This window comes from Sminthopsis crassicaudata, chromosome 1, assembly GCF_048593235.1.
Source record: "Sminthopsis crassicaudata isolate SCR6 chromosome 1, ASM4859323v1, whole genome shotgun sequence".
NCBI lineage: Eukaryota > Metazoa > Chordata > Mammalia > Dasyuromorphia > Dasyuridae > Sminthopsis > Sminthopsis crassicaudata.
The window spans coordinates 450,039,043-450,057,971 of record NC_133617.1 but is presented as its reverse complement, the minus strand read 5'-3'; the positions used below and the strand labels follow the sequence as shown (position 1 = coordinate 450,057,971).

Below are 18,929 nucleotides of genomic sequence, written 5' to 3'. Positions count from 1 at the left end.
CTTGGATAATTCTACTCACAACTTTGATTTCTACTCACCACAAGGTTTGCATTTAGAATTCTAAACTCCTTCCTTCATTTATATACACTAAGCTGATATGGGAAAGGAGAGATAAGTAAGGAATCATGACTTCCTTAGAGATTAGTAAGAACCTATCATAGCCCTACCTTATAGTAGGGACAGCAGGTGCTGAATGTTCTGTATGATGGACATTTTCCTTGCTCCGATCTTTTTTGGGCCACTTCACAGTCAAGGTTCTTTCTCTTCTTCCTGTTTTCCCCTAGTTCCCCTTGAATCTTTCTGTTCCCCCCAATTTCAGTCAGCCTTCATGTTTCTCCTCCAACAGCTTGGCTGTCTGATTTCATATTAACTTTATCTAAGAGGATTTCCTCCACAGTGGTTTTGTCCATGATTCTGGCTCATTTCTTAGAGTAAAAAAGAAATAGCAAGCCAATGAATCACTCAATCTTTACTGAATTATGTCATGGATGACAAAACAAGGAAACCATTATTTCTCAAGATGATTCAATTTAACAAACTTTTCAAGGAAGATTATTTTGGATGGACTGGTTGGTATAAGAAAAGACAAAGTAAGAAGACCAGTCAGAAAGCTATTGAAATGGTATGGGATATTTCTTAATATCAATAATCTCAACACAGTTGAGATTTTGTCTCTAAGACCAGTGAGTTGGGGATTATAAGAGAAAATGTAACCAATACCAGAAAGAATGGGTAAGGATGCAATATTATCTGGGGGTGTCAAGTCTCAATGAGAGCAAGAAAATGAAGGGAGTATAAAAAGAAAAGCTCTAAAATGAAGAAATGTTTATAAAGTAATTGTAAGATACTTATTCCAGAGAACACAATGGGAAGGATGAAAAGAAATAGCCTGGGATATTATAATATTGAGGTGAATGGAGATGAGATATGGGGCACCAAGTGTTAAAGATGGAGAGTTTGATCTTTGGCAACTATAGATTCCTAATTATAAGAAGTAATAGGTGATGGGGATGGAAGTTTGCTAACTATATGGTGAACCCAGGAAAAATATCAGTGAATGGGAAGAGCTCTCTTAATGAAGGCAGTTAAGTATAATGTATAGTAATTATAATTAATAACTAAATTGTATATAATAAATATATTGCTTTAGCAGCAATAGATTTCTGTTGTCCTATTTTTCAGTCATGCCCAACTCTTTGTAATCCCCATTTGGAGTTTTCTTGGCAAAAATATTGGAGTGATTTGCTATTTTCTTCTCCAATTCTTTTTACAGATGAGGAAACTGAGACAAACAGTGTTAAGTAACTTCCCAGAGTCACACAGCTGTTAAGTGTTTGAGGCTAAATTTGAATTCAGGAAGATGAGTCTTTTTTGATTCCAGGCATGGCACTCTATCCATGTACCACCTAGCCGCCTTCTATCTCTACAGAAGGCAAAACAAGTTTAAAGTAGCATGGATTGAATTTAGGATTAGAAGTTGTATTCCATTAGTTTTTGTTTTTTGTTTTTTAATCTGTCACTAGAACAGAATAAATTTAAGAGACTTTCCCAGGTAAACATTTTATGAACTCATAAGCAGAGGGAGAGTAAACAAGCAGAAAAAAGACCTGAATAATGCAGCTACAAAAAATATAGGAATGTTACTTCATAAAAACAATAAATCTCAAGATTTAGGAGATAACAAAGAACATTTAGTAGAAGAAAATCTCACTGGAATTGACTTTCTGACATCCTAGCCAAGTGGTCCTTGTCTATGACAATATATCACAGAGGATAGAGAATTGGCTTTGAGATCAAGAAGACCTGGGTTCATGCTCTGTTGCTGACACAGGCTAACTACTAAGACCATAAGCAAGTCATTTAATTTCTTAGTGCCCTCAAACAATTTTCTCTTTTTTTATTATTAATTTTATAATTACAACATTTTTTTGACAGTACATATGCATAGGTAATTTTTTTTTACAACATTATCCCTTGTACTCCCTTCTGTTCCGAGTTTTGCCCCTCCTTCCCTCCACCCCCTTCCCTAGATGGCAGGCATTCCCATACATATTAAATATCTTAAAATATATGCTTGGTACAATATATATGTGCAGAACCGAATTTTGTTGTTGTTGTTGTTGCAAAGGAAGAATTGTATTTGGAAGGTAAAAATAATCTGGGAAGAAAAAAAAATGCTCACAGTTTACACTCATTTCCCAGTGTTCCTTTTCTGGGTGTAGCTGATTCTGTCCATCACTGATCAATTGGAATTGGATTAGCTCTTCTCTATGTTGGAGATATCCACTTCATCAGAATTCATCCTCATACAGTATCATTGTAGAAGTGTATAATGATTTCCTAGTTCTCCTCATTTCACTCACCATCAGTTGATGTAAGTTTCTCCAAGCCTCTCTGTATTCCTCCTGTTGGCCATTTCTTACAGAACAATCATATTCCATAACATTCATATACCATAATTTACCCAACCATTTTCCAATTGATGGACATCCATTCAACTTCCAGTTTCTAGCCACTACAAAAAGGGCTGCCACAAATATTTTGGCACATACAGGTCCCTTACCCTTCTTTAGTATTTCCTTGGGATATAAGCCCAGTAGTAGTATGGCTGGGTCAAAGGGTATGCACATTTTGATAACTTTTTGGGCATAATTCCAAATTGCTCTCCAGAATGGTTGGATTCTTTCACAACTCCACCAACAATGAATCAATGTCCCAGTTTTCCCACAGCCCCTCCAACATTCATCATTATTTGTTCCTGTCATCTTAGCCAATCTGACAGGTGTGTAGTGGTATCTCAGAATTGTCTTAATTTGCATTTCTCTGATCAGTAGTGATTTGGAACACTCTTTCATATGAGTGGAAATAGTTTCAATTTCATCATCTGAAAATTGTCTGTTCATATCCTTTGACCATTTTTCAATTGGAGAATGGCTTGATTTCTCATAAATTAAAGTCAATTCTCTGTATATTTTGGAGATGAGGCCTTTATCAGAACCTTTAACTGTAAAAATGTTTTCCCAATTTGTTACTTCCCTTCTAATCTTGTTTGCATTAGTTTTGTTTGTGCAGAAACTTTTTAATTTGATGTAATCAAAATTTTCTATTTTGTGATCAATAATGATCTCTAGTTCTCCTTTGGACACAAATTCCTTCCTCCTTCACAAGTCTGAGAGGTAGACTATCCTATGTTCCTCTAATTTATTTATGATCTCATTCTTTATGCCTAAATCATGGACCCATTTTGATCTTATCTTAGTATGTGGTGTTAAATGTGAGTCCATGCCTAGTTTCTGCCATACTAGTTTCCAGTTTTCTTAGCAGTTTTTTGTCAAATAATGAATTTTTTTCCCAAAAGTTGGGATCTTTGGGTTTGTCAAACACTAGATTGTTATTTTTATTCACTATCTTGCCCTGTGAACATAGCCAATTCCACTGATCAACTAGTCTATTTGTTAACCAACACCACATGGTTTTGGTGACTGTTGCTTTATAATATAGTTCTAGATCAGGTACAGCTAGACCATCTTCATTTAAGTTTTTTTTCATTACTTCCTTTGAAATTCTCGACCTTTTGTTGTTCCACATAAATTCTGTTGTTAATTTTTCTAGGTCATTAAAATAGTTTCTTGGTAATCTGATTGGTATAGCACTGAATAAATAGATTAGTTTAGGGAATATTGTCATCTTAATTATATTCGCTCGGCCTATCCAAGAGCACTGAATGTCTTTCCAATTATTTAAATCTGACTTTATTTTTGTGGCAAGTGTTTTGTAATTTTGCTCATATAATTCCTGACTTTCCTTTGGTAGATATATTCCCAAATATTTTATACTATCGACCGTTATTTTGAATGGAATTTCTCTTTGTATCTCTTGCTCTTGGATTGTATTGGTAATATATAAAAATGCTGAGGATTTATGTGGATTTATTTTGTATCCTGCAACTTTGCTAAAGTTCTGAATTATTTCTAATAGCTTTTTAGCAGAGTCTTTGGGGTACTCTAAGTATACCATCATGTCATCTGCAAAGAGTGATAATTTGATTTCCTCATTTCCTACTCTAATTCCTTGAATCTCTTTCTCGGCTCTTATTGCCGAGGCTAGTGTTTCTAGTACTATATTGAATAGTAATGGTGATAGTGGGCAACCTTGTTTCACTCCTGATCTTACAGGGAAAGGTTCTAGTTTATCGCCATTACATATGATGTTTACTGATGGTTTTAAAAATATGCTCCTTATTATTTTAAGGAATAGTCCATTTATTCCTATACTCTCAAGCGTTTTTAGTAGGAATGGATGTTGGATTTTATCAAATGCTTTTTCTGCATCTACTCAAACAATTTTCTAAGCCTATAAGTTGGTGTGGAATGAGCTCTCCATCATAGGTTGCCCTTGTCGGCATGCATTAGCTCTAGAATTACCACAGTTAACCAAGTAGGAGGGAGCGAGCGACCAAAGGAACCATAACTGATTTAATGAGCCATTCGCAGTTTCACTGTACCGGTTGTGTGTACTTAGACATGCATGGCTTAATCTTTGAGACAAGCATATGCTACTGGCAGGATCAATGTGAAATATAACTATTGTCATCATTATTAAATTTCCCCTTTTAAATTTCTCATGTCACATTACCTGGACCTTTCTTTTAGGTCTGTCTCATTTTTTTGAATCAAGAGGACTCATCTTCCTGAGTTCAAATCTGGCCATAGACATTTTGCTAGCTGTGTGACCTTGGAAAAGTCATTTAACTGTTTGCTTCAGTTCCTCATCTATAAAGTGAACTGGAGAAGGAAATGGAAAACTACCCCAATATCTTTGCCAGAAAGACTACAAATGAGATCAATTAATATGACTGAAATGGCTGAACAACATTTCCCATATATATTAATTATTTGTTAATTACATAGTTAATTACAGTTAGATTGTAAATTCCTTTATAGCAAAGTCCGTGTTATTTTAATTTTTGCATTTTCAAGGCCTAACACAATCTCAACAAAAGTTAGGATTACCCAGCTTCTGCCATCAGATTCAACACATATATTGATGTCTCTTCAAATAATCTAACCTGTGTTTCACAATGTGATTAACTACAATGATCAGTAAAAATTTAGCTATACACAGAATTAAGCCACACATCTTGCCATAAGCCACAAATTTTTATAATTTATTTTGTTCATCATGACCTTCAGTTCTTCCATCCTTCAATACTTTACCAATCTGCCACTTCTGCTCTAACTACAATCTCCTATCTCTGTAATTTCAATCAACTTAATTCCATAGTATGCTCTTCTCTTAAATTACTTATTCCTTTCTCTTATTGCTGCTCACATGTTACAAAACCTGATTAGTTTTCTCCCTCATCTGCTTCCTTGGCTTCTATTCACATGATACTGAACAAAATCTGGAGTTACACAATTCTACTAGTGTTCCATTATCAATTTGTTTTCTTTTTCAGCGTATGTGTTGGGTGGGGGTAAGAGGGTATTAAGACTTGCCCAGGATCATACAGCTAGAAAATGTTAAGTCTAAGGCCACATTTGGGGCCTGACTTCAGGGCTGATACTCTAATTATTGCACCATCTAGCTGTGTTTTATCAATTTGTTTTCTAATCTCAGTTGGGCCATCACTAAAGGAAGATAAACTTTTACTGTTTCTTAATTTACTCTCCACAACAACTATTTTAAACCTCATTTCTCTTCTTAAACTGCCACAGCATCTCTTCTGCTTTTGCTCTCAATTTATGTCTTCATCTCATGTTTTACTGAGAAAATAGAAATCCATTTTCCCAAAGCTCTTTCTTCTCTCTTCCTCCTCTTAATTTCACAACATACATTTTTATTTTGCAACCCTCCCCTATCATCTGAAAAGCCTTTTATATCATCTTTTATTATTTCCTTCTTTCCTCCATTTTCTGGCAGATTATCACCGTCGTGCCCCTTTCTCTAGAATTTTCCATCTTTCACTCTCTTCTGATTCTTTTCCTGATATTTCAAATACAATGAAGTCTTTTCAATCTCCAAAAAGCCTCTACTATATCCTAGCATCTTGGTTAGCTATTCTTTTATTTTTCTCCTCCTTTTTTTAGTCAAACAATTTGAAAAAAGGTGTGTACAATTGGTGTTTCCACTTTCTTTCCAACTCCTTTCTAAATTCATCACTGTTTATTTACTTCCTCTTCAGGGAACTTCCAACATTATCAGTGATCTCTCAAGTCCCAAATCTTTTTTGGGGTATTCCCAAATACCCTATTCAAAATTCTCATCATTATTGACTTCTCATCAACATTTTTGACCCTATTGATTATGGCACTACTCCTGAATAGTCTCTCCTCTTTGGTTTTCATGGTATTGTTCTTTCCTGGTTCTTTTAATTTTTGAATCACACCTAATTTTCTATTGCTGAGTCATTATCATCTAACTCATATCAACTAATTGAGTATGTGTTATAATGTAGACTGTAGACTGGGCTTACTTCTGTTTTATCTTTACATTTTTTACTCTGTTAGATCATCCAGTTCAATTAATCTCTTTAAAAAATGATTCCCATATTTATCATCTATCTATCTCTCTATCTGTATATATAGTAGATTCAGCATTTCCCATGAAGTTCAATCTCACATCACCAACGACTTAGTGAACATTTTGAAATGATTATCTGATTAGCAGCTAAATGGCACAATGGATAGAAGTAGAATTGGGAAGGCTTGAGATCAATTCTGACCTCAGCCACTTACTTAACTAGCTTTTTGACCCTCTACCAAGTATTCAACTCTTTTCAACCTTATTTTCTCAACTATAAAATGGGGCTACTAGGAGCAGCTAAGTGGTACAGTGATACCTATGGATTGATTTCACTATCCCAAATATTGTCTACTATGCACCAGGCATTGTGCTAAAATATTATTATTTCATTCAATCCTCCCAACAGCCTTAAAAGGTAGGTACTATTAATATCCTCCTTTTAAATTTTTTTTTCCTTTTTTTTTTTTTTTTTGAAAGCAATCAGGATTAAGTGAATCAGGTCATATAACTAGCAAATGTCTGAGGCTTATCCTCATCTTCTCTAGTGTTCTATATATAGTGCTCTAGATAGTTCCATAAAGTGCTCTATAGGAATGAGTGCTGTATTTTATCAAAAGTTTTTTTTTGCATCTATTGAGATTATCATATGATTTCTATTGGTTTTGTTATTGATATGGTCAACTATGGTAATAGTTTTCCTGATATTAAACCAGCCTTATGCTAGTGGTAAAAATCCCACTTCTTCATAGTGCTTCTGATAAGTTGCCATAATCTCTTTGCTAATATTTTGTTTGAAAATTTTTGCATCAATATTCATTAGGGAAATTGTTCAGTAATTTTTTTTTCTCTGTTTTGGCTCTTCTTGATTTAGTTATCAGTTCCATATTTGTGATATAGAAGAAATTTTGCAGAACTCCTTCTTTACCTTTTTTCCAAATAGTTCACATAGTATTGGAAATAATTTTTCTTTTAAATGTTTGGTAGAATTCATTTGTAAATCCATCTGATCCTGGAGTTTTTGTTGTTGTTGTTGTTTGGGGGTTTTTTTTGTTTTTTTTTTGTTTTTTTTTTTTTTTTTTTTTTTTATGGTGAAGTTCATTGAAGGCTTGTTCAATTTCTTTTTTTAAAAATGGGACTATTTAAGTAATTTATTTCCTCTTCTGGACAACTTGTATTTCTGTAAAGATGCATAAATTTCCATTAGATCGTCAGATTTCCTGCCATGTAATTGGGCAAAATAGTTTCTAATTATTGCTTTAATTTCTTTTTCTTTGGTGGTTAGTTCACCCTTTTCATTTTTAATGGTGGTAATTTGTTTGTTTTTTTTCTTTTCTTTTTCTAATGAAATTAACCAAAAGTTTATCTATTCTGTTGATTTTTTTCTTAAAATCAATTCTTACTTTTATTACTTAATTCAATAATTGAACTTGCAATCTAATGGGGAGCAATAGCACACAAAAGGAAGGAGGAAAACGGAAGTTTCAAGAGGGATCTGAAGATGCCCATTGATTCCTTTCAAATCAGAGAGAGGAGCAAATGTAGGGTATTTTGAGTTAGACAATCAAATGTTGCCTACATTTCTCTCTGTGTTCACTTTGTGAGTGTGTTCACTTTCATTCTTCTTCTCAGGACAAAAAATTTCAAAGGAAAGATGAGGAAGAGAAAAAAATCTCTCATCTCTGCAAAGGAGCTGAAAAAGGCATTTTTAAATATCTCTTCTTTAGAACCATTTGTTTTTGGAAATTTTCAATTTTTTAAAATTTTGTAGTGGTTCTTTCCATTTCTATTGTTGTAGTCTTTTATATTGCTTTCTTGACATGACTTAAATTTAATTTTGCATCAGTCCATAGTTTTTCCATACTTCTCAGTTTTTATATTTATTGTTTGTTATGGTATACTTTACTCCTTTATTTTCATAATATTTTTGTACCCAAAATTTTTAGCTATTTCCTGATTGACAATTTATTTGTTTCCAGTTTCTTTATTAACACAAAGTATTGCTATGGATATTTTACTGTATATGGGACCAAGGACTCTAATTTCACTGAAGAAGTTTTTGGGGACCAGGAAATAGGGTCCCCAATATTTTAATAGACAAACAGGGAACTTACTTTGTTAAGGGCTAAACTAGTAACCTTTCCTAGATGAAATGGGGCAGATATTAGGAAAACATTCCCCCGGCCCCACACCCACATCCATGCCCGCCTCAAGGGGGCGCTATAGAAAGCACACTTAAATTGATCAAGGGAAAAGACTTAATTATAACTTGGTTGCAGATCACTAGACTCCTAGATACATTAGAACCCACATCCCCTCGGTTCTTTTTTTTTTTTTTCCTGAGGCTGGTATTAAGTGATTTGCCCAGGGGCACACAGCTAGGAAGTGTTAAGTGTCTGAGACCAGATTTGAACTCAGGTCCTCCTGAATTCAAGGGTGGTGCTCTCTCTATCTACTGAGCCACCTAGCTGTTCTCCCCACCCCCCCTCCTTGGTTATTAAAGGAAAAAGATAAAGAGTCAAATAATTGGAAACTACTAGGAGATCAACTACATGAATACTACAGTGGTAAAGGTCCTGATACAATTTCCAAGGAAGCATTTTATATATACAAATAATAGAATTAATTGGCTTTAAATAATCCTGCAAGTTATAGAAAAAAAGAAAAATTTGGGGCAGCTAGGTGGCGCAGTGGATAGAGCACCAGCCCTGAATTCAGGAGGACCTGAGTTCAAATCTGGTCTTAGACACTTAACACTTCCTAGCTGTATGACCCTGGGCAAGTCACTTTACCCCAGCCTCAGGGAAAAAAAAAGAAAAAAAGAAAAAATTTAAGAACAGCCAGCTGAGGAAGTGTGAGGAAAAAGAGTTAGACAATAAACAGATTAATAGCAATAGCACTAGAGGGCATGTAGAGTTAAGAGGATGAAGGGCATGGTGAAGGGTGTGGTGATTCTAGCTTAACCAGGGAGCTTGAACCCCACCTAAACCAGAACTGGTTCTTGACACACCCCCATCAACTTCACCTTCTGGGATGGAGAGAGGAGTAATGGGAGGGGCAGTGATACTACCAGCACCTGCCCCCCAGCAATCACTCCCTCCCAAGACTAGATTGCAAAAGGACTACTTAAAGCCACCAAAGGGCAGGATTTAGCTGATTTGAAAATCCATATGTATCCCTTGATTCAACAATTTAACTCTTCAGGCCAAGAAAGTAGAAGAGACACTCCTTTTGATAAAGAAATCCTCAAAGACCTGAAAAAGGCTTGCACTCTATAGGGGGTTACATCAGCTTATGTTAAGATGTTATTACAGAATTTGGCTTATGAAGTCTTAACTCTTAGGGACTGGAAATCTATAGCAAGGACATGCTTAGAACCTGGACAAAACTTGTTGTGGCTTTCTGAATATAGTGAGCTCTATAGGATAGAAGCCCAACAAAATAGTCAAAGTGGAGTTAATCCTCCAATCACCTTTGACCAACTACCAGGTGTAGATTCTTATGCAGACATTTTAGTACTGATTAATTACCCCACAGCAGCATATGAGCAAATTGCGGCTGCTGCTATCAAAGCATGGGTTTTTCTCCCTGGTAAAAATTACAAGGGTGAGGCTTCACAAAAATTCCACAAGTGCCAAATGAACCCTTTGCTGATTTTGTGGGACATTTGCAGACAGCTATCATAAGAACTAATGGTGAAAATGCAGTAACAGACATTATGATAAGGCAACTTTGATAAAGAAAATGCTAATAAAGTTTGTAGAAGAATTATACTAGGACTATGCAAGGATCCTCCTTTAGAGGAGATCATAAGATGCTGTGCCACAGTGGGCACAAATACCTTTTATAGCCAGGCTATGATGCAGACTTACCAACAAGGGAAGACAGGGTCCCTTTTGGCAAGGGACTTCCAGAGACTCGTCAATGCTTTCAATGTGGTAAAGTAGGGAATCTGAAAGCTCAATGTTGGCTCAGAGACAAGAGTGAAAAAAGAGGTTGGGAGAACAAGACCCAATACCCCATGTCCAAAATGCAACACAGGCTTCCATTGCACATCAGAATATAGACTGATTCAGGGAAACGGGATGAGGGGCCCAAGGCATAAAATACTTGGGGCATGATGGCAGGCATGACCAATCAGTCAGGAAGCAATCTATCTGATGGGAGAAAGGGATTACACAATCACTCAGTCAAGAAGCAACCTGATGGGAGAAAGGGATTACAATTGGGAAGAGTTGTATGCAGCTGGGACAACTGATACCCCCTGGAAAGGTGAAATCTGTTCCTCTCTAACCTATGGATCCCTTGCCTCCAGGCACAATAAGCTTTACCATTTCACCTCCTGAGAGTACTTACAAAAGTGTCCAATCATACACTGATATGGGGAACTGGGGAATGTGTAGATAATATCCCAGTCACTAGCACAGGTAGACAATGTGTGACTTATAGACAATGTGTGACTTATCAACCAGGGAAGTAGTAGCATCAGGTTTACTGATGCAGACACCTAATAAGCAATCTGGTGACAGTCGCCCAGATTCTGACTCTAAGCAACAAAATCCAGGAATATACTGGACAACAGCTGTGACAGCTGACTGACCTATGCTCACTGTCTATATAAATGGCATACTATTGTTAGAATTGGTAGACACTGGTGTAGAGCATACAGTCATAAGAGGTGTCAACTGGCCCACTCACTGGCCAAAGATTAAGGCAGACACCTACATGTCTGGTGTAGGAGGATCAATAGCAGCTGAAGTTAGCTGAAGGAGAAACAGGAGTTTTTACTCTTTTTATAGTTGAAAGAATCCCCATCAATCTGTGGGGAAGAGACATTTTACAATTAGGATTACAAATGAGTACTTTGGTTTTTTAGGCAGGGCTGCTGTTGAAGGCCTGCCAACACTTTCACCTGTTCCTATCCAATGGAAAACTGATACACCAGTGTGGATAGAACAGTGATCCTTAACTAGTGATAAAATTCAGGCCTTTTTAGTATAGTATTTTATATATAGTATTTTAGTAACTTGACCAAGGACACTAACAACCTTCTCTTAAGTCCTTGGAATTCCCCGGTATTTGTTGTAAGAAAGAAATCTGGAAAATGGAGCATGTTGATTGATTAAGAAAGGTAAATGCACAGATGGAAACTATGGGGACTCTTCAACCTGAACTTCCATCTCTTACTCAATTGCCTAGAGAATGGTCTCTTTGGGTTATAGACATTAAGGATTGGTTCTATCCCTCTAGAAAAGGAAGATATGAAAAGGTTTGCCTTTTCAGTGCCCAGCATTAACTTAGCTGAGCCTTATAAAAGATATGAATGCACAGTTTTGCCACAGGGAATGAAAAAAAGCCCTACATTTGGTATGTTGCTTATGCTCTTACTCCAGTAAGAAAAGCATTTCCAAAAGTAATGTTATTACATTACATGGATATATTGGGATGTGCACCTGAGGAACAAATGTTAGAAGCATGTCTACAAAAGACAGTGGAAACACTAAGGAACTACAAATTGCACATAGCTCCAGAAAAAATTCAAAGACATGCTCCTTTTCAATATTATGAAGTATACCCTAAGGTGCTTTATGTACACAAACTTTCCTTAAGAACAGAGAAGCTAAACGCCTTAAATGACTTTCAGAAATTGATAGGAGATATCCAATGGATGTGTCCAGTGTTAGGCTTGACTACCTATCAATTGCAACCATTATATTACATTTTAAGGGGAGACAGTGCTTTAAACTCACCATGCCAACTTACAAAAGAGCTCAAGAGGCTCTGAGAGAAGTTGAACTGGCTTTATCCAATGTGGTTGAGTCATTAAAAAACCTTGGAAATATCAGTTTTTGCTACACAAGAGGCACTCTCAGCAGTCCTTCTTCAAGAAGACAGTGTGATAGAATGGGTAAACCTCCCAGAACAACCAGAACAAAGCCTTACTCCTTACCCAGTGCTTGTGGCTAGAATTTTATTAAAGGTCATTAAGCTAGCAGTACAATTATCTGGGATAAAACCTAATAAGATATACACCTTTTATACTAATGCACAAATTAATGTGTGCTGTAAAACCATCCCAGAGAGATTATTAGCCATGGCTCCAAATTTTACTCGAGTCTCCATTAAAGAAAACCAGACTATTATATAATTGGCAATGTATTCTTGAAAGTTTCTAAAGTTCCTTTTAAAGGACAAACTATCTTTACAGATGCATTCAAAAATATTTGCGCTGTATACTCTAGTGACTTAACTATAAAGAGAGTAGTCAGAACTCCTTTTTAGTCCACTCAGCAGAATGAACTGTATGCAAACATTCCAGCTCTTACTTATTATCCGGGAGACATAAATACAATATCTGATTTGGCCTATTCAGTAGGTATGGTACAAAGAATTGCCACCACCCAAATAAAATTTGTAGCCTCTAATATATATCAGCTCTTTATGGAACTTCAAGAGCAAGTGAGAAAGTATCCAGGTAAGATTTATATTTTGTATGCCTACTTAATAGTGGACTTCCAGGTCCTATTTTTGATGGTAATTCAAAGGCAGATAACCTTTTAACCATGTTGGCCAATATCATTAGGCTGCTTGAGCTTTATGTTTACAATTTGGAATAACAAGAGAGGAAGCTAGGAGCATAGTAAAAGCTAAGGAACAACTTGCATTCCTTTCCATGCTCCAGGGAAGAACTCTCATAGTTTGAGACTTAATGAAATTTGGCAAATGGATGTGACCCATTATAAATCTTTTGGTCGTCTATCTTTTATCCATGTTGTGGTAGACACTTTTTCAGGATTCATTTTTTCAATACCAGGAGCAAAAGAGACACTCTGAGACACTGACTTCCTTATACAAACATTTGCAATTATGGGTGTGCCAACAAGCAATAAAAACAGATAAGGGACCTGCATATACTTCTAAACATTTTGCACACTTTTGTGCACAGTATAATATTTTACACACCACTAGCATACCTTTTAATCCTCAAGGACAGGCAATAGTAGAGAGAAGAAACAGAGACATTAAGACATTAAGATGCTCCTCCCAAAACAAAAGAAAGAGATAACCCTAGAAAACTTCTAAATCTTTATACTATTAACTTCTTGGATTTTAACAAAGATGCACTGGCTCTGGCAGACAGGTTTTATAATCCACTGGAAGGGCAGTGTCCAGTGAGAGCAGCTCCACCATCTTTAGATAATCGCCAAGTGATGTGGAGATATCTAGAAAGTGGTGAATGGAAGGGACTAGATAGGTTAACTCCTTGGGGGAGAGAGTTTGCTTGTATCTCCACAGATGGAGAAGGAATCAGATAAATGGGTGCCAATGAGCCATATTCGCCTTTTCCATTGGATAGAGACGGAGCAGACCCTTGAAATGAAGGAGACAACCCAAGAAACATCGGGTGATTCCGTTGCTGACTGTACCCACACCACTGAAAGAGCCTGGCAGTTATGGCGTTTGACTCATGGACATCAAAAATTGTTGGACTTCAAAATCCTCAGGAATCATTGGAATCCCTGAGACATGAAAAGATTGTTGTTGGACTTGAAAATCCTCAGGAATCATTGGATTCCCTAACACATAAAAAGACTGTTGCAGGACTTCAAAAACTTCCAGAGATAATGATCAGGATTCCCTGACACGTGAAGCAATGGACAATAGATTGGTTTGGGACTATCTCTTGGCTGCTGGAGAAGAATGTGTGACTATTGTTTACATACCCTCATTTTAGGACTTTTGGAAATACTTTACAATACCATGTTGATTCATATTATTTGTTATATCACTACATGCATGTATAATTCATGTTTGTTATACCACATTGAGCCAGAACTGGCTATGGGGAGAGTCATCACTAATAGCCTGTGCATTATTGCTATGTGCTTGTGTAATACCTCTCATGCTGATGGGTTTGTGCATACCTGTTTCTAATAAGACCCTTCAACCCAGAAACCCGCTGGTAATCCCCACTTCACTTTAGTGCTTTTCATCTCCCTTCCTGAGATGTCAGGGAGGACGTGATCATCTCCTTTTTAGTGCTTTCACCTCCTTTCCTGAGAATTCAGGGAGGGTATGATCACCTCCTTTTTGGGGTTCTTGCCTCCCTAAGAAGTCAGGGATGGTGTGACCACCTGTGTTCTAAAACAAAAAAAAAAAAAAAAAAAGTGAGAGATGTAAAGGGCTGAAAGTTAATGCACTGAGGTTGGACAATCCAGCAAGTGCTAATTACCAATTGGACAATACTCTATTAGAATATGCTTGGAAAATGGCCCTTCCTACTATCCTGTGCTGCCCCAATCACTTGGTGTATACAGAGAATTATAGGAGGGACTAGTGGGTGGAGTAAAACTAGTCGGGGTCACTTCTGGGCAGGAGATGAAGAGGCAGGTCACGGAGATTCTGCTTCCATCCAATTCACTCCTACTCCTAAAGACAAAGAATAAAGACCTTTTTGCTTTTTCTTTTTATTCTTTTTGCAAAGAATAAAGACTTTTGCTTATTGGGACTCCAGCTCATTCTAAAATATCCAGGGTGCTAAAGCAGTCATCACATTCAGGGTGCTAACGTGGTCATCATAGTTTTGTTTTTCTTTTCCTAACAACTTGAACAAACTAGGACAAGATAGGAGTTCATATGATTTATTTTTGATCAAGATTTATTTCAAAGGCAAGTCTACATATATTCAAAGCATAGAACTGAAATATGATCACAAACATTTCAAACAACAAAGGTTTATGAACTTTAAAGAATGTTTTGTTGTAGACCACAGAAGCAAATCATTTGTCAAGCTCAAATGGTTTTCCTCAGAAATTCTGTTCAATATCAATCATCATTTTTTAAAAAAAGTTTAACTTTATGATAAAAATGAAAATGATTTCATTAAAAATAAAAAAAGTTCAAATTAATAAAACATGTGAAGGAATTCACAAGTTCACAAAAGCAGCAAAGATTTAAAAAATAGATGAAATTATCAACAATAAAATGCCTATGATATATATGCATATATTTTCTTGAATTGTCTTCATTTCTACATAAAAATAACTTGTTTTGGAAATATAGGTAATGAAAATGAAGCACAAATATGTTGTTAGCATTTAATGTTGGGAGAAATGAGCCATTTTCATATTCTTTCTTCTAGACATGTAAACATTAAAGATACTGGGATGGTAGCTTGCCTTCAAGTATCTTTTGAAATCTGCAGGCTTACTTACTTCTGAAGCTACCATGCCATAGTAGTAAACTCTCTGAGAAGATATGGTCTTTTACTACCACAACTATTTCACAAGTGATTCAGAGAATGTGATTTTCTATTATTTGTCATAATTATACATCCTGGAAAGTACTGGAGAAGTTCCTCAGAGTATCCGCACTATTTCAGTGTCTTGGTAAAATGATGGAAAACTGGACCACATGCTGAAATAAAGACAACAACAAGTTCATTAATTCAAATAGATCACTATAAACAAGTAATAATTTATTGGGCTTTCTTTACTAGAAAATAGCACATGTCACAATCTCTCAGGACAAATCGAAAGCTACAACTATATGAGCTTCTGGTAAAGAGGAAGATACCTATTAACAAGATTCCACTGATAGAAAAGGATCAGAGACATTAAGTATATCCCCAAGACACATAACTATTAACAAGAAGCAATAGGGCTAACCCCTAGGGCTCTCTTAGATCTTCAAATCTAGGGTCCTTCCCACTACACACATCATGATGCAACCATGCTAAGGAGCTAAGTCTTTTAACCCAAGTCCAGTGCTCTTTGCATTTATTACATCCTAATGCCTCCCTGATATCCTCAGGAAAATTTGTCACAAACCCCATTCAATTGTACTATTTTTTTGCAAGCCCCTAACAATTCATGTGTAGATGATTTAAACTTATACATGGAAATTCTCCTTAATTTAAAAAAACCTAGCAACTAAAACAAGGCTTTCATTTCTACTCTTATTGTTATTTTTATTAATAATAGAAAAATAAGCTGCAAGAATGATAATAGCTTTTTATTTTTCAAAATATATGCAAAGATAATTTTCAACATTCACCACTGCAAAACCTTGTCTTTCTTCCTCTCTCCTCTACCTCTTCTCTAGACATCAAGTAATTCAGTACAGGTTAAATATGTACAATTCTTCTAAACATATTACTACATATAAGCTGCAAGAAAGGGGAATAATTAAAGTAGAAATGAAAGCCTTGTTTTTCGTTGCTAAGTTTTTAGAAAAATCCTAGATTTGGAGACCTAAGAGAGCCCTAAGGTTGCTCATTAATATGTGACTTAGAGATACACTTAATCCCCCCATCCTTTTCTGATCTGAGAGTAGCCTCTATTACTTATCTAGTTCCCAAGATCAGGGATACAACCAAAAGTGTAATAGGGAAGCAGTGTGATACAATAGGAATAGCACTGGATTTAAGGTCAGTATTTGGGTTTAAATTCCACTTTGCTATTTACTAGGTATTTGATCACAGACAATTCAAAAACATCCTTGGGCCTCAAGTTTCCTCATTTATGAATTGAGAAACTTAGGCTAAGTGACCTCTAAGATCCTTGCCAGTACTAAGTGACACCTCTCTCTCTCTCTCTCTCTCTCTCTCTCTCACACACACACACACACACACACACACACACACACACACACACACACACACACGTCTTTTCCCTTCTCTAATTCTTTCTCAGTACCAGTCGCCTAGGGTCAAAATGCTGCCCTCAAGTCAAATGCCACAGCAACACTCCCTAGTGCCTTCAAAGCCAGATCAAAATATAATTGGAAACAATTTGATAAAAAAACAAAACAAAACAAAAAACAAAACCCAACATTAGAACAAGATTAAAATGTAGCCCACAGGGAGATTTAACTTGCATAGTGGCTCACTATTTGCCTTAGATGTAGCAACGCTCTTCTGTGTAATTTTTATTGTTCAGTCATATCCAACTCTTCATTATCCCATTTGGGTAGCCCATTTGCCATTTCCTTCTCTGGCTCATTTACACTTCAAGCATAGCACTCTTATCTACTGTGCCACCTAGCTGCCCCTCTATACAACTATTAAATCAATATTCTTAAGGCAGAGAGCACTCTTGTGCTTAAGAAACTTCTGTCTTTAACAAGAACTGCCCAGAGAACTGAGAGAGTTAAATGCTTTGTCCAGAGTCACAAGGTCTATACATGTCCTGAGATGATTTGAACCCAGGTCTGATGCTCTCTTTTCACTATTCATCTAATGCCTATTAAATGCACATGGAAGGCAAACTTAATAATAATAATAGTATAATAATTTTAGTACAAGGTAGATTTGAAATAATAGAAATAGAAAAATAAAAGATTTAATTTAAAGAGAAAACTGGTTAAGGGGAGTAGCAAAAGCTTAATGGAAGAGGACTGGATTGGCAGAAATGCAGGCATGTGGGGTGAAGTAGCTCATTAGCAGAGTAAGCAGTTTTGCTTATAATATTTACTAAATACAAATATTATTGCATTTGAGAGCTATAACCTGGATAACCTAGGCTTTAGGAAAAAATCCAATGACAGTTATAGTCTATGAAAGGAGATATTCACAAAACACTTCTGACTGACGATGAAAATTTCTTCTACTGAAAAACGCTTTTCTTAGTGAAAAATACAACAAAATTGTTCTTTATCACACTTTGTCAAGTTATTCAAAGCCATAACCTCAGATTTTCAGAATCACATGATACTTTTTGTTCTTTCATTGAATTTATTTTACTTTTTATATAGGTACTATTTGAACATTTATTATAAAACTAGGTAATTATTCTAGATTGCTCCTCACAGAATTGCAAGTAACCTGCAAATCTGCTGCCATCGGTCATAGAAGAGACTTCTCTGGCAGAATCTTAGATTGGCTCCCTAAGCCAAACAAATAGGTAAATAAACAGATTATTAAAACTATTAGATGCTTACTGTACATGATATCTGCACAGAGCATGCTTTGGGTTGTGTATATTTGAACTGAACTTTCTAGCACAGTAACTCTGTGTATGTGTGTCTGAGAGAGACAGAGACAGAAAGAATTAGAACAATTTTGAGCATTTTGCTCCTTTTTAATTGGAGAGAAAAGGGGACAAAAAAAGTAAGATAATTAAAAGAAATTTCATATACTCTTTCATAATAGTTATTATCATAATATTGCCAAAAGCAAAGAAACAGTATTCACAAACATTTTTTGGAGGTAGAGGAAGAGTTAGGAAACTTTCTCTTTCAACGATTATTGCTTTTCCATTGTGTCAGATTAAACCAAATTAAATTATCAGAGATTATCCTAATAAAAATTATCAGAAATTTACCTAATAAAAAGCTTTAGGCTTTATTTACATTAAATATCTCTCATAGAAAGGCAATCATCATGCTTTAAAAGTATCAAAAGTATA

At 35.8% G+C, this 18,929-nt stretch overlaps 1 protein-coding gene across 2 annotated transcripts in view; it reads right to left on the bottom strand.

Moving 5' to 3' along the window:
* Nucleotides 1–15,163: 15,163 nt before the first annotated feature.
* Nucleotides 15,164–18,929, bottom strand: part of MTAP (methylthioadenosine phosphorylase) — a 62,527-nt gene continuing 58,761 nt past the window's right edge. For both annotated transcript variants that reach the window (XM_074280738.1, XM_074280737.1), the window contains exon 8: nt 15,164–15,939. In XM_074280738.1, coding sequence (XP_074136839.1) covers nt 15,901–15,939 — 39 coding nt within the window. In that variant the 3' untranslated portion in view covers nt 15,164–15,900. The remainder of the gene's footprint in view (nt 15,940–18,929) is intronic.